The sequence below is a fragment of the Podarcis bocagei genome (genome assembly GCF_964188305.1).
Source record: "Podarcis bocagei genome assembly, chromosome: 15".
In the NCBI taxonomy this organism is placed as follows: domain Eukaryota; kingdom Metazoa; phylum Chordata; class Lepidosauria; order Squamata; family Lacertidae; genus Podarcis; species Podarcis bocagei.
The window spans coordinates 38,977,754-38,994,215 of NC_138141.1; the positions used below are offsets into that span (position 1 = coordinate 38,977,754).

General features: G+C 43.9%; 1 protein-coding gene across 38 annotated transcripts in view; it reads left to right on the forward strand.

Annotated features, from left to right (window-relative positions):
- Positions 1–16,462, forward strand: part of MSI2 (musashi RNA binding protein 2) — a 430,429-nt gene that overhangs the window by 349,584 nt on the left and 64,383 nt on the right. For 37 of the 38 annotated variants that reach the window (XM_081173058.1, XM_081173057.1, XM_081173063.1 and 34 more), the window contains one exon: positions 4,371–4,445. In XM_081173058.1, the coding sequence (XP_081029184.1) occupies positions 4,371–4,445 (75 nt within the window). Of the gene's footprint in view, positions 1–4,370; positions 4,446–11,059; positions 12,734–16,462 lie in introns of those variants that run through there. The other variant, XM_081173081.1, reaches the window with a different exon arrangement.

Consider the following 16,462-nt stretch of genomic DNA (forward strand, 5'->3'; position numbering starts at 1 on the left):
AAGTACCTTGTTTTTAAGGGCCTGCGGTGGTCGTGGCTGTTTAACATCCAAGGCTCACAACACAAAAACACAAAACTACATTACATGGGACAGTGGTACCTCGGGTAACTGAGGCTTCAGGTTACAGACTCCACTAACCCAGAAATATTACCTTGGGTTAAGAACTTTGCTTCAGGATGAGAACAGAAATTGTGCTCCAGCATTCAATTTTTTTTATAATAATCTAAAAAAGTTAACTACAGCTTTGAAACTTCCCAGGAGAGGCCGCCCAGCGCGGGGCTCTCGCCATCTGCCTGCCTGGCTGCCTGCGAGCTCGGCGGGCAGCGCCTCCGTCCGCAGCGCCCGCCTCGCGGCTCTCATTCCCTGCCCCTGCCAAAGCTCACCCAGCCAAGCCGCGCTCTCCTTCCTGCCTCGCTTTGCTGCCTCCTCCCCCCCCACCCCCAAAGCTTGGAGGTTCCCCGGCGCCGGCCCGCAGGTTTGACCCCCTTCTCACACCTGTTCGCGCTCCTTGCACAGAATGGGGCGGATGGGGAGGAACGGGGCTCGCCGCTGCCTCCGCTCGCCCTCCCCCCCTCCCCCCCTCCGCCGGCGGTCCCGCGATTCTTGGCTTTTTGGCGGTTGGCACAGAAGGAAGGCAAGGGGGGGATTGAAACTTACACTTTCGTGCGTCCCTCCCGCCGTGACGCTGCACGCTGACGTCACGGGGCTGTGGTGTGCCTCGAGATTTTTTTCATGAAACAAGTGTGCCTTTGCCCAAAAAAGGTTGGGAAACACTGCTTTAGAGACAAGATGTAGCTTCATAACTCTGAGAACTTGGGGTGGAAGCTGAACCCTAGAAAATAACAACTCTAAGAACACACATTAATTACATTTGACACAGTATTCCCGAAAGGCAAAAAGAGGGACATTTGCCAGAGACAGGTCCAAACAAACAAAACCAGAAAATAAGCCAGGTAAACAATAATAGTTGGAGCATATGCTGTAGATATGGATTCCATATTTGCACAATATATTTTCATAGGGATCACCCACAGGAGCAGTTTGGTGCTTGGAAAATTAAATATGTGAATCTGCCCATGAACTGTTCTTGGAACAGTGCTTGTATGTCCCACCCCTTTACTTGTTGTTTAGTCGTTTAGTCATGTCTGACTCTTTGTGACCCCATGGACCAGAGCACGCCAGGCACTCCTGTCTTCCACTGGCTCCTGCAGTTTGGTCAAACCCATGTAGAAGCTTCGAGAACACTGTCCAACCATCTCGTCCTCTGTCGGCCCCATTCTCCTTGTGCCCTCAATCTTTCCCAACATCAGGGTATTTTCCAGGGAGTCTTCTCCTCTCACGAGGTGGCCAATGTATTGGAGCCTCAGCTTCAGGATCTGTCCTTCCAGTGAGAACTCAGGGCTGATTTCCTTAAGAATGATAGGTTTGATCTTCTTGCAGTCCATGGGACTCTCAAGAGTCTCCTCCAGCACCATAATTCAAAAGCATCAATTCAGTCTTCTTTATGGTCCAGCTCTCACTTCCATACATCACTCCTGGGAAAACCATAGGGAGGGACTATATTGTTATGTGGTCCAGCCGTTAATTTTTAGAACCAAGCGCCTTCAATTCAGTGTGACAAACTCATTACTCCATTGACCCTGAAGTGAGCCCTCATTAAGGAGTAAAATACTATCTGGTTTCAAAACAGCACTTTACTATGAGTTTTTTGGTCCTGGTGGATGCTGGTGCCTTGGTCAGAACTGCGTTTTATCAATATTGTTATTCAAAGAGACGGTTTGCAAAACTTACCTCTGAACGATCCAGTAAATTTCTGGCAGGATTTGCATTGTGAAATGCATGTTAAGGAGACAAACAGGGTGTTTGCGTGCATTTAAAACTAGAGTGCCTTGTTTGGCCATTGCTATTTTGCTTTGCGTGCACAGATCCATCCCGTCATAATTAGTAATCAAAATTCATCCAAGCGTTTAATGTTCCACCTCTAAATGATGATTAATAGCAAACAATATGGACGTCTAAATCTCATCTGAAATGGAGGGGACATGCTATGTTGGCAAAATAATTGAGCATGTTGCATTGCAGTGCAACAGCTCTGTAAAAATGAGCACAATTGAAGGGATGAAACCTCAGCAAAAGAACAAAATTTACATTTGGTGACAGGGCACTCCGCGAGCTTGATCTCGGTTAAAACCAATGGAGAGATTTGCCCAGATATAACGCAGAAAGCACTTTTGCAATAAACCCCTGTTCTCAAGAACAGAGGTTGGCTACTTTCATCTTTAAAAAGTGTGTGTGTTATCCCAGGACAGAAGTTCCCACACTGTCTGCCAGAGCATGACAGAAATACTAGTGTGCCACAAGGAATTAAAGTTCTTGTGAGGCCAAAATATCCAACCACCAAAGTGCTGCTGCTGCCCAACTCATTGCTCCGGCCTTGGTTCTTCCAAATTGCCTGTGCCGGGGCAAACCATTCTATACTAGACATCAGGGTTGCCTCAGGGTGGCAGGCTCCTGTGGGCTCTACTGCCATTGCACACCTACCAAGCTCTCTGGTCAGAGTATCGGAAAGCTCTCTAGTAAGGCCAGCTTCCATCAGAAGGATAGTTTTGAGTGTGTGGTCATTTAATCACGATTTTTGTTTAGTCGTTTAGTCATGTCCGACTCTTGGTGACCCCAAGGACTAGAGCACGCCAGGCATCTGCCATCAGAGCAGAAAAGTGAGGTCCAGGACAGCTTCTAAAGAAAGATGTGTGGGTAGCAGGAAGAGGGGGATCTTAACCCTTCCCGTGCCTGTCAGTTCTCCCCATCAAAAATCTGAGGCTGTTTCCATAAAGGTAAAGGGACCCCTGACCATTAGGTCCAGTCGTGGCCGACTCTGGGGTTGCGACGCTCATCTCGCTTTATTGGCCGAGGGAGCCGGCGTGAAGCTTCCAGGTCATGTGGCCAGCATGACTAAGCCGCTTCTGGTGAACCAGAGCAGCGCATGGAAACGCCATTTACCTTCCCGCCGGAGCGTGCTTTCAAACTGCTAGGTTGGCAGAAGCAGGGACCGAGCAATGGGACTCATCCCGTCGTGGGGATTTGAACTGCCAACCTTCTGATTGGCAAGTCCTTGGCCCTGTGGTTTAACCCACAGTGTCACCATACCAGGCTCTAAAACAGAACTACTCAAGAGAGGGGAACCATGAGACATATATAGGAACCTTGCAGATTCTCTCTGTTAAATGTCCCCAGGCCCTGCATTATTCGCACCATGAGGGGTATATGGGAGCCTTGTGTTTCTCTTGTAATGGTTTAATTTCACTCTTAGAGAGAGTGTGTGTGCTACAGAGATACACTTTACAATGTTGCAGGTGCAACTGCCTGTGTTCCATGAAGGCAAATTGTGGTCCCTTTGTTGAATTTCAGTTTCTGGTCAAATTGAAATCTCTTGGTCTTCCCAGCTCCTTGATCTTGCTGCCTCTGACTCTTGGCTGCGTTAACAGTTGTCCTTCACACTCTCGGGATGAAGCATTACTAGTACCTTAATCTCCAACTGTCAATAGTTCTGAAGCAAAGTACATTTGTTGTAAGCTCTCCAAATGTCAGAGCAAACCTGTGTTATGTGCTTAGCCTAAGCGTTTGGCATTTACTCTTCCCAGCTGAGAAAAGTAGGCCCAGTCCTTGGACTTGAGCTACTCGAGTGCATTTTAATTATGAGTAGCAGGCCTCAGACATGGGGATAGGCGGGGGGGGGGGGTTGACCAAGAAAATGATGCCAGTCTCCAGGTGTTTCATTTTTCAGGGGTGCAACTCAGGATGTAGAGGAAACATTTGATGCAGGTAAAGGGGCAAAGCATCAGCCTCACTCTGCCACCTGCAAGATGGGCAATATAATATAGAACAGGCCTACTTTACAGATTGTTGTAAGGATATTATGTGTGAAGCACTTTGAGTACGCTGACGTCATATGTAAATGCTGAGCATTAATTTGGTATTAATTCTGTACAGGAACAGTAATCTTGTAATGTTTTGTACAAAGTCAGTTTTCTCTCCTTCATTGGAAGTTTTTAAGCAGAGGTTGGATGGCCATCGGTCATGGATTCCTACATTGCAGGGGGTTGGACTAGATGGTCCTTAGGGGTCCTTTCCAACTCTACAGTTCTATGATCCTATTATTCTTCACCTGTCTTTGGTGTCATTTGATTGTATCCAGCGCTAGAGTAGCCCCATTGAAAATAATGGGCATGACTAACTTGGGCCCATTAATTTCAGTTGTTATCCTCTGAGTAAAACTTGGTTAGATATAACCTGTTGGTATTTGTGCAACTTAAGATCCAACATTTAAATCTTCTTCTTCTCTTTCTCTCTCAAACACTTCTACATTCAAGGTTATCCGAATTTTGTCGCGACCTACGGCCGAGGATACCCTGGATTTGCCCCCAGTTACAGTTATCAATTCCCAGGTACGTGAAATTTTAATATGTATAATTTAATCGAGCAAAAGAAAAGAAAATTCCAAACACATCCTATTAGGGAACTTACTCATGAGCAAAGCATACATAGGATTGCACTGCAAGTCCATAATTCAACTGAGACAACAACAACAACCAAGTCTCTAAATGGAGGACCTTTTGGTAATGCTCAAGGTGTTATTTTCTTTCAGGTTTACTGAAATAAATGGGGGGTGGGGAACCTGGTTTCATTTTGGGTTTTAATTGGTACTGGTTATTTGTAAACAGAATTCCTTTGAAACAGCACACAATTAGGTATTTTACTTTCCTTTTTGTAAGGCACGTTTTTCTCCCCACCTGCCCCGCAAAGTTGAGTTTGTTTGTAGTGCTATGCAGAAGAGTCTCTCTCTCTCTCTCTCTCTCTCTCTCTCTCTCTCTCTCTCTCTCTCTCTCTCTCTGGCACTCTGCACAGAGATGAGGCTTCACCTAATACCTTCCCTCTTGTTTGTTTCTCTTTCCCTCTGCTTCCGTTTTGTGCAGCTGTCAGATCTGCTGCTTTTAGCAATCTCTGTTCAGTCCGTGTTTAATACCGCCAGTCGTCACTTTGAGAACTCCTGAGGTTTTGAAATGGTAGGCTGGCTGGCTTTTAAACATCCCCTCCTGCCGATAATGAGCAGCCCCTCGCATTTCATCTCTGCCACTATCAACAGGCAGTCACTGAAACCAAACGCCCTGGATTTTGTTTTTATGCCAGCAACGCTACAAGCTTAAACTGGAGATTCTAGAAAGTGTATGGTGTCTGCCCCCCCCCCCCGGCATCTTAGCCACCTCAGGATAAGTAGGGTTGGGGAGCCAATTTCTGACCGGTGAGCTTGCTGCTTGCTAATAGCAAAGGCCCACCTGGAGACCACAGCAAGGAAACTGTTGCACTGCATGTTAAATTCATTAATGCGTGTCGCAAAGTGTGAGGTTATGCCGCCTTGCCCTGCATTCTGTAATTGCGTACAAGGGAAATGATGGGGAAACAGCCTTTCTAAGGTTAATTAAGAAAACCAGGTTTAAGGCAGCTTCATTTTTTTAAAAAATCAATAGAAACCAAAAGAAAACAAGGTCTTATGGTAGAAATATTTTAGACCTCAAGGAAGCAAGTACAGCCTTAAAAACTAGCTAGGACAATCTATACTGCCAGGTTTATTTGGTTAACCATTCCTGAATTCTAGAGAGTTGGGAAAGCTTCCCACCAACTTTTATTCTTATAAAACAAGGCCTCTTAAGAGTATTTTAGATTTTCCCCACTGACAGAGGCCTGTCACATTCACTGTTGCAACATTTTCCAAATGTTCTACCATTTCTGTCTTCATTTCCATGTCTTGCACAAACACTTTTAGGCCCTGGCAAGATTTAATTATGGAGACCCATGAGCAGATCAGTTTCTCTGAACAGGACAAATAGCAGCCAGATATAGGATCATTTTCTGAGGGGGAAATGGCACTGAAGGAAAGGGGTTAACCCCATCTCTTCCCCCACAGTTGCTAAGAGTGGTTAAAACAAAAAGGGATTCCAAGCTGCAAAAGGACCCTCTCTAAAGGATCTCTCCAAAGGCAAAGCATTTATTCTGCCACTGAGTTGAATACTCCGAAGTGCCACAAACAGTAACCTTATTTTGCATATTTTCAGTACCGTACATTGCAATGCAGTTGTGAATGTAATGATAGTTATGGTACCAACTGCATGTTGCTGGGGATCCTCTTCTGCTCCCATTTGGAAGTTCCTATGTGATCTTCGACAAGTCAGTGAAGATTACTACTGTTTGACTCCTTGTTTTGTGAAAATTGAGGGTAGAGGAAACGTTGATCATAGGTGTGTGGTGGGACAGACTAGGTTAGAAACTGAGGTGTTAAGGTGCTTTCAGAAGCCCAAATGATCAGCTTGTCCATTTTGTTCTGTTTCCATTAAAACAACAACTGTGATTTGTTGGTATGTTTTGCATTCGCCTTGACTGAGAACTATTACCTTTTCATTCTGCCTGACCACAAGTTCAGTGTATCTTCAAAAGCTTGCATACTCTTACACCAGTGGATGCATAAAAGGTGTTTTTTTAAAATCACTTAAGTGCAGATTCCTCAGCTTGCAATAAAGAAACCCAAATATTTCTGCTCTAGACTTGGTGGCTGTCAGCATCAGCTGCTGAATGTGACCCAGCGGAGCATTTACTGTGAAATTGAAGCTCTCACTGATGGTAGCTTGGCCTGCTAGCCTACCATGGACAGTTGGGAATCCATATTTTGTGGCAATTAACCTGGTTGATCCTTTGCTTGGTCTGTTCATGCAGCTTGACACTATTGCAGCCAAGATCAGTAAATATTTGGTTAAGCAATTGCCAGAAATACTACTACTAAAAAGGGGTGAGTGGGTCTGGTTTATGCTGGGCCAAGTCTGTCATCCTACTGAGCCTAAGTAAAAAAGGCAAAAATTGAGATCCCCGCCATTTCCCCTGGGAGATGTTGATGTCAGTAAGACTTTACCATAGCTGCCTCTATGTGTTGGATGCTGCCAGTTTAAATGACACAGCATCCAGGCAGTGGTCCCCAGACCTGGGACTAGGTGGGAGGCAGCAGGACACTTGCACACCTTTCCTCCACTCTGGACACTGACTTCTAGGTTTTGTTCATTCTTGCCATTTCCTCTATCTTCTACCAGCCACCAATAAATGGTATCATTATTGTTTGTATGCCAGCAGCAATGCTGTGTCTGGCATTTTACAAAGACTGAGGTGACAGATGCCTTCCCTCAAGGAGTTTACCATCTAAAATAGACACAAGTGAGTCAATAGAGGAAGGGAAAGGAACTGAAGACAGGGTAAGCAGGGGTACAATAAGTGTGTGTTTCTGTTATGCAGGCTTCGTTGCAACAGGCCTTTTAGCTGGGAATACTCAAGGATCTAGCTTGGTTCACATTTTTCAGCAAACAGACAAGAATTACACTTCCTGGGTTGATACATCAAGTCAGGACACAGTTGTTTCCTTTGGTTTCTGCATTTCTTCAGACTTGATGATGCAGCTGTCAGCTTTAAAAAAGGACTACAGTTCATATTAAAATATAAATGCATAAAAAATAAGGGGAATTGTCATGCAGTTTAAGGAAAAAACCCACAGATTCATTCAGAAACAGGATGGAATGGACTAAAGCTTGAACCCATGTGAGAGGGATACAGAGCAGAAATAGGTTATTCATGCCTGCATGTAGCTAACTGGATGTATTATGTGTCTGTCAGAGGATAACTGGTATCTGCTTCTAGTTTTACTTCTGGGGTCAGCCTTAAGATACGAGCTAATTTAACCTGGGGGCAAATGCTGTGTATATGAAATGTATGTGCAGCATACATGACAAACAGGTGTGAGCTGCTGCTGGCTTGGAGATGGGGAGAAAGCCAGGGGCTCATTCCCATTGGCTTGGAGTGCCTTCCCAAATCAGCATGATGTCAGCCTGCAGGGAGGTGTGGGGGAGTCATTGGTGAACACACATTTTGACTGGCTGTCTCCAAATGGGTCTCTGCACATTAAGGAAGCTTCTGCCCCCCCCCCAACTGTTAAACCTTATATCCAGAGGATATAAGGCAGGATTGGAGCCATCCAAGTCCCTTGGAAGTAAATTGGGGGTTATTCAGAAACAGCAACTGCTAGGATACAATAAAGTTGGGTTTGATTGGATGCGGTTTTCTTTAACCATTCTCACTGTGTGTCAGAAGTATTCATTACAGTGCAGTCCCTTCATCAGTTCCTGTTAACAGTAAAGGTAAGGGACCCCTTACCATTAGGTCCAGTCGCAGATGACGCTGGGGTTGCGGCGCTCATTTCGCTTTACTGGCCGAGGGAGCCGCCGTTTGTCTGCAAAGAGCTTCCGGGTCATGTGGCCAGCATGACTAAGCCGCTTCTGGCGAACCAGAGCAGCGCACGGAAACGCCGTTTACCTTCCTGCCGGAGCAGTACCTATTTATCTACTTGCACTTTGACGTGCTTTCAAACTGCTAGGTTGGCAGGAGCACGGACCGAGCAACGGGAGCTCACCCCATCGCAGGGATTCGAACCTCCAGCCTTCCGATCGGCAAGCCCTAGGCTCTGTGATTTAGACCACAGCGCCACCCACGCCACCTGTTAACAGTATGGAACCTAAATATAGTATGGGTTTTCTCCCCAAAAAAGTTTTACTCAAGAGTAGACCCACTGGTGTTATAAAAATAGTATGGTTCTTAACTAAACTAAGAAACGTCCGCTTACCCTGAGGCATTGCTAGATCTGCCTTGCATTAAACTGAAATATTATGCTGTTAAGTTACTATTGCAGAGAACCCGGGACTGCCGTTTGTTTTTATATTTTGATACCAGCAGACTCACCACTAAGTGCTTTCTTTCAAATTTGCTTTTTGTTTGCTTGCTTTTTAAGCAAATAAAATGCCAGTTGACACTGCATGGTAATGTGATATTTACTCTTGTCAGGTGAAACAATGCCGCAATCCACCTGTTCCATTATGCGTGTTTGTTTTCATTATTTGAGTAGAGGGGAACATGGGTTTCTTTTGGGGGGAGGTTGTTTGTTTGTTTTAGCTGCAGCCATTTTGCTTTCTTTATGATGTCGCCTCTGTGGCATGTTTTTAAAATAATTTTTGGATAAAATCTCTGGCATCTGTGTCAACTTGGCCTTCTCAGGGGTGACAGTCTCTACCCCAGGAGTCATTGGCTGCCTCTTACTGCTTGGATGAGTTTCCATTATTGAGGACTGAGGATGTGGAAAAGGTCTTTGGGGCTGTTGAAATAACCACTTGTGCTCTGAATTCATCTTCCTCAGTGCTTGATACCTGCTTGCGGTGAAGTAGTGTCTGAAACTGTCAGGCTTATAGGCTCTTCTTCGCAGGGAGAAGTGCTCTCCAGTGCTTACCAGTTTCTGGTGAGGTGCCTCTAATCTTAATTTATTGGGGAAGGTGATCATGTGGTTGGTCATCTCCAAGGGCTCTTAGATTATCTGGACACATTTAATCTGTTTTCAGGCCTGGCTTTGTGGCAAAAATAGTCTTGGCCATGTAAGCACCCTTTACTGCATGGGGGGCAGAGGAAGTGTGATACTATTGATTCTCTACTTTTCAGTATCTGTCAGTACCATTCACTGCAGTGTCCTTCTGGAATATCCGACAAGATTGGGAATAGGGAACGCTGCCTCGCAGGGGTCCTACACCTGACTTTTGCCTTGGTTTCAGGAAACAGGGAGAGAGGTGGACTCTAGCGCTATTCAAGTGGAGGTATCTGTTGGGGCTGTCCATAGGGCTCTGTTCTGTCTGCTCTGGTACTAAATGTCTGCATGAAACCACTGGAAAGAGGTGATGTTTGGATCTGGAGTAAACCCAGCTGCCCTTTCCCTTTTCCTCAAATCCTTGCAATTCTTGAGCAGAGGTCTACAGAGTCAGGGCTGCAACAAACGATTATTGGCAATAGGTGGATCACCATCTGGGAGTAGGCAACTGGTCAGTCTGCACCTTAATGAGTAGCCATTCTATAGAAGGAATAGATCTGCAGCTTTGAGGGGGTGTTTCTGGTTGCTTCTTGGGAGTTGCTTCTGGCTATATGGCCAGATTTTTTTTTCAAGCTTTACGTGTGGCGGTGTCTTCATAATTCACCTCGATAACCTCTTGGCAAAGCTCCTCTAATATCGTTTGCATGAAGTTGACTTACAAGTGGTCCACAATGGCATTGGCTGGACTCTTGACACAGAGTGTCTCCTGGGGCTGTGTTACATTTGCACTGGTGGCTATAAGTAGTTTTCTTGGCACAGCTGAAGACATTGCCGTTGATGTTTAAGCCCTACTTGGTCTAGGTAGGCCCTGGTCACTTGAAAGAATGCTTACCCCGATACAACCCTCTCCCAGGGTATCAAGAACAGAGGAGCAGGGCCTCTTGCAAATACCCTTCCTCCTGATAAATTAAGAGAAGTGGCTCCCAAATCCATGCCCTCCAAATGGTGGAACATCACCTGTCTGCCTCTCCATCTCTCTCTCTTTCCCTCTTTCTTCCTTTCATGTGCCTTTAGGAGGCATGGAGGGGGGACTACCATTCCCCCTTTTTAAGGTGACTATTCATGCTGCAGTCCTAAACCTTGCTTGTTTTGACTCTCCTTTCTATAATGTGTCACCTTGCCTGTTTTTATTTGATTTCATTGCTATTTTATGTTGTGGTTTTATTGCTTGAATTGTGAACTGCTTTGTAAAAAAAACATGTCAGAAAGTGGTATACACGTTTAGTATATAATATATAAACCTTGTCATTTGCTCAATAATTCATGGGAAGAAATGGTGTCTGTCACCTTCTGGGAAGGTGGAAGGAATGCCACACACTTTGACAACTAAGGTCGCAATCCTCAGCATACAACTTGGGAGTAAACCCCGTTGTACTCAATGGGACCTTCTTCTGAATAGACGTCGATGGGATTAGGCTGCACTTCTAGCTTTCCTTACCCCCCATTATGCTTTTTGAAACCAATTGAAATTGCTCGCTATCCTGTTTCCCCTTTTTAAAAAAAGTTCTCGGACTTATCTTTACAGTTTAATCTATTAATTTCTGTTCTTATTTCACTTTGCAGACTATTTGCCGATTTCACAAGACATAATTTTTATCAACTAGTTCTTAAAGATGCATAACAAATTAATCGGGGTTTACTGCAGTGCTAATGAGAGAGAGTGAGAGAGAGTGAGAGAGAGAAAGCCTGGGTGGTCTGTACATTAATATCAGTATCCACTGGAAAAAAATAAGCTGCTCTTTCTGACTCCTTTGGCTGACTGGACTCTATTTTTTAAAAAAAGAAAATCTCCATATCTTTTTCCTGTTTTTTGATTTTTCCTTCTTTTTGTTCCTCCACCCCCTGCTTTGTATGAGTTTGTTTTTTTTAATACCCACATGGAATGTAACTCACATCAGGGTTGGCTGCGGGTGAAGGCATTACAATTTCTCACAAACTTTTAGGGACAATTCTCTTGTCTTCACTGAGATGTGCTGTTTGACCCACCTTAAAAAGTCCGGAAGGAGATTTCGGCTGGCATTTATTGCTATACATCACCTCTGAGACGTAACAGCAGCTATCCCTTGTTGGCGTTCAGAATGGTGGTTGCTACAGCTATTGGACAAATGAGGAGGATGAATCTGATTAAAATTAACCTGGTTGGTGGAGGTCACTTTTGGTTTGGGATGGATCTTTCAGTAGCCATTATGCTGTGGCCTGCTCCACACCACCACAAAAACCATAAAACGCTGGTTCAAATAACTGACCAAGAGCTCTGCTTAGAGAACTCAGTTGTGCTCCCTCTTAAATGTGAAGCTGCCTTGCCATTCAACTCATGGACCTTGGTGTTCATCGTACGACTGACACTGATTTGCTGCCAAAAGCAGAATGCCTGATGCCAGGTCATGGTGTGGTATCATCATGACACGTTTCCTGGTTAGCAACAGCCCAGCCCTTCCCAGGCTTAATTGAGTGAACTGCTGGCAGCCAATTTGGCAGACTAATCTCAGTTGTTGTGATGAGGCCTGGTTGGTCCTTGAGGTGGGTGGTCCATCTGTGCAAGGGGCTTACCATCTTCAGACATTAGGTCAGGGCTGCCGTGATAGAATCCTTTGCACAGGGGCATTCCCTGCTCATAGAAACCTGGATGTCTGAGTTCCAACCTAGCCTTCCTCCTGACATGCTAGCTCTCTGTGTCCAGAGACTGAAGGAGCATTCTGTTTTGTGAGCCGCTGCCTGCAGCTCAGACAGCTGGGCCTCACTGTCACTGCTCTGTGGCTTTGAGACTTCCATGGGAATTGGCTTTCCAGCTGTATGACAAGTCTGGGCACCCTCCTATATTGATAATGCAACAAAGAAAATAGGCCCTTCTACTTATTTCCTAAGTTTGTGAGAAATTGGCTGCATGCTTACAGTAGGACTGTGATGCATTTTTAAATATATGTTTAATTCACTTGTTTAAAATGTCAAAGTCACTGCAATCGGAGTTGTGCTGTTCATTTAATAATGGTGCTTGATGTAATAACTGTTTAGTTTTTCTCTTTTTCACCTTTTTTGCAAGCTATGGCTTTTGAAACCTGTATGGCTTTTTTAATTATTATTTTGCGGGGGAGGGTTTTTTTGCTATTATTTGCTTTGCATTTGTGATCTTGTCCTAGAATGCATGATTTTGCAGACATTTAACTGTTGTATGATTTTTTTTTCTTAATTCCTTTGGTTTCTTTTGTAAGTAGTTCATCTGTGCTTTTCTTTGCTTTTCTTTTTTGGTAAAAAAAAAAATCCTTGTAGAAAAGGTAGAAAAAGTGATAATAAATTGTTACAATAGACAAGCTGTGTTTTTGCTCTCTTAGCTTGCACTTTCAATTCGGTTGCACCAAATAACCAGTACCAATAACAATGTAATGAAATAATACATAAGTTAGTAAAAAGCATGGCACCTCTTTTCAACATGCTTCAAAGTTTTGCTGCAGATTAAATGTTGCATTTTAGTTCAATATATTTAAATGAAAGTATAAAAGCAATGGGAATATGTAGATTACTGGTGGGTTGTATCTTTTTTGTTATGACAGCACAAAGAATGGGCCATGCTGACCTCTGAGCATCCTAGCTGTCCATGTTAAACAAAAATAGGCTTCATGGGCACAGGAATATTTTAGAGCAACAGCAGCTAACATTTTCAGACTGAAAATGGGCCACGTTGACTCATAGTAAACCCATACTGAGAGTCACACATCAAAGTGGGGGTGGTCAAAAGTTTTTGTGTCGTTTTGTTATTAAGGTCAGTTGGTTGGGGGGCAGTGCCACAAAACCTTTTGGCATCACAGCAGGGGACTGGAAGTATAGTTTTTATTTTATTTTTAAAAGATAATGGTAACATTTCAATGAACAAATTGGTGGTCTGGGTCCTTGGAGAGCCACAATGAAGGTTTTGCATCACAGAATCACGGCCGGGGGTTGGAGCAGTTAGTGAAAAAAGGACTATCTGGGGAAAGGAGGTCTAAGGGGCACCAAAGAACCTCTTTTGGGGCTGGATACGTCCTGCAGTCCATGGGTTAACCATTCCTGTTTTAGAGACTGGGATGACAAAAAACCCACTGAATTCATAAATAAAGAAATACGCAGAAGGAAGCTCAGATCAATCGTGGACAAGCTCTTGGTTTCCAGGTCTATTCCGGAAGGTATTTGAAAAGTGTTTTTCGATGAGTTGTTGGGGTTCTTTGTTTTTTAACACATGGGAGTGAGTAGCACTCTACTGTAAAATAAATTCAATTTGTCCATCCACTGCAGTTTGCCACCTGTCTCTCTAAAAAAGAATGACACGCAAATCACATTAACGCAAATCACATGCAAGAATAAGAGTACAACATTGCTGAGGCCTTCCTTCACTTCATGCCTAATTTTGCAGGGCTCTGACCATAAAATTATTTAGGTGCTAGTTTTTCTCAGTTCATGAAATCTGCCCTGGTTTGGCCAAGCTAGACCTGTCTGCAGTGTTGGGGTGTCCATGCATGAATGTGCACGCACATAAAATGAGTAAATGAAGAGGGTGATCAAATTGAGTTTTTACATCCTGACCTAGCTGTGTTCAACCCTGGGTAGGACCCCAAAAACTTATTTAGTTCTGAAAGTTGCAGGTTTCATCAAAATTTGTGAAATGTGTCAGACTGCAGTTCCAATGAGACTTTCATCTATTACTTACTTACTTACTTACTTACTTACTTACTTACTGAATCATGGTCCACGACAGAGAGCATTCTTGGTTGTATTGGTGTACAGCTCAAACCCCACAATTGAATGACACCCCACCTTAGCTGGGTCACATCAGTGGCACCACTGTCATTTTATTCCGCAAATAAAAAATTGAAAAGGGAATTTTAAGTCTATACCAGGGTGGTGGAAAGTATTTTTAACTCAACCACAGTTAGTTTGACTTGTTTTAGAAACATGGCTTTAATCTGAGCTTAAAGGCACTTTGCAAAAATGGAAAGGTTCAACTGGATTTGTGCATACAGTTTACCACTGCTTTCAGTTTGTGTCACGTTCCCCCACCATGCAGACAGGTATGACAGGTAAAATGTGTGTATTTTCACTAACATGATCCCTGGATTCCATGCAAGCAAAATGAAATGGCAGCACAAACAGACTGAAAGACGCATCCATCGCACAGATGAAGAATAATTAAAATTCACAAGACAAAAACCACCTTGAACACGCATTTCTTTTAAAGGTCATAGCTTGGGCAAAACAGTGACCTTGCTTCTGTTTTTGTGTTGAACTTTGGGAGAGCAGGAGCCTTTCCAGATAATGAAAAAAGTAATACATTTTAGTGCTTTAATAACATTGGTGATGACTGTGACCCAAATTTCCATCCCCTTGGAATGCTTTTTGGGGTGTGGGGGAGGGGGAGTAGATACTCTTGTTTTTGTTTTAAAGGGCCACACCTCTCCTCCAGCACTTGAGCATGGAAGAGTTTGGCCTTTACATTTTGCTTTAAAAAAAGATCACGGGTGGAATTTAAAAAATCGTAAGTTAACAAAGTAACAAGGGAATGAAAAAGGAAAACAATTCAACTTGTCATTGATAATTGTATTAACATCAGTCTTCGGATGCATCCTTAGTCCTTTTTCCCCTAAGCTAAAGTCCTCAAATGATTTAGCCCAATCTTCCCCAACCTAGCACTCGCCAGATGCTACAGGCCTACAAGAGACCCATCATGGCTGAACATGATAGGGGCTGGTGGAAATTGTAGTCCAAGAACATCTGGATTGCACCCACTTGATTGTTTTGGTTGGCCTTTGCCAGCTGTGGTATATCCCTTTTGAGATGGGGCAACCAGGACTACATGCAGCATTTATTTTTACTTTGAATGGTAGATAAAATGTTATTGCATAGGTATCTGCTGGACAGTGTTTCTGGTATAAACATCACATTCTCCTTGTCTTATAATACTAGAACAGGAGGTCATCAAATGGAACTAACTGGCAGTAGGGTCAGGACAGACACAAGGGAGACTTTCTTCACACAGGGCATCATTCCCTTAGGGAATTCACTAATGCAAGACAGGACATTGCCCACTAGCTTAGATAGTTTTAAAAGAGAAATTTGACCACTATTTGAATTATTAGTCTATATGTGTCTACTCAGATTCAGAGCTTCATGGCTCCTTCATGTTTAATGGCACAAAAAGGGAAATGTTTAGTGGCACAGACAGCTATTTCCTTATTGGCATGTTAGTGGGCTTCCCAGAAGCATCTGGGTTTGGTGATCTGATCCAGCAGGGCTCTTCGTTTGCTTTTAAATCTCCCAGCTATACGTTTTCCCAGGGACAAGATTCTGCATCTGGACCATTGGGGTGATGTGCTTTCCACATAGTGGAAGCACTCCCTTAGGAAAAAGATGTCTGAGTCCTACACACCCCGGACAAAGGTCTCCTGCACAAGCATCACTGAAATTTGTGGCAGTAGCACAAAGAGCCCGACCATCTATGCTGATTTCAGTTGGGCTGGCTTGCAAAGGGCAACTTCCCTGGGGATTCTGACCTTATTGTGATCTGCAGCCTTTCCTCTGGCTAGCAAACAATGGCAGTCTGCTTTGGTTTGCAGCACTTGATCTGTTCCTTCCCCACCCCTTTCCCCCCAGCTCATGCTTAGCTCTTCAAATTGTGACCTAATCCTTCCAGCTCTGTACCCACTTTGTTTACCCAAAAGGTGCCGGCAACATCTGCATGGCATAAAACATCCCCCCCTTCCAAAGTGCATATTAAATCAGCCAGAGTGAGTTTAATTATCATTCGCCAGGCCCTTCCATTTTAATTTTCATCAGTGTGAAATGATATGGCACAGCCTGGATGCCCTCCATAAACATGCGCACACACGCACGCACACACACACACTTCTACCCGCCTCCTGTTCTTTAATCAGTTCAAAAACTTTTGTTTCTCTTTGGCACAAATTTGTGAAAACAGAACATGGTGGGCATTCAAGAAGT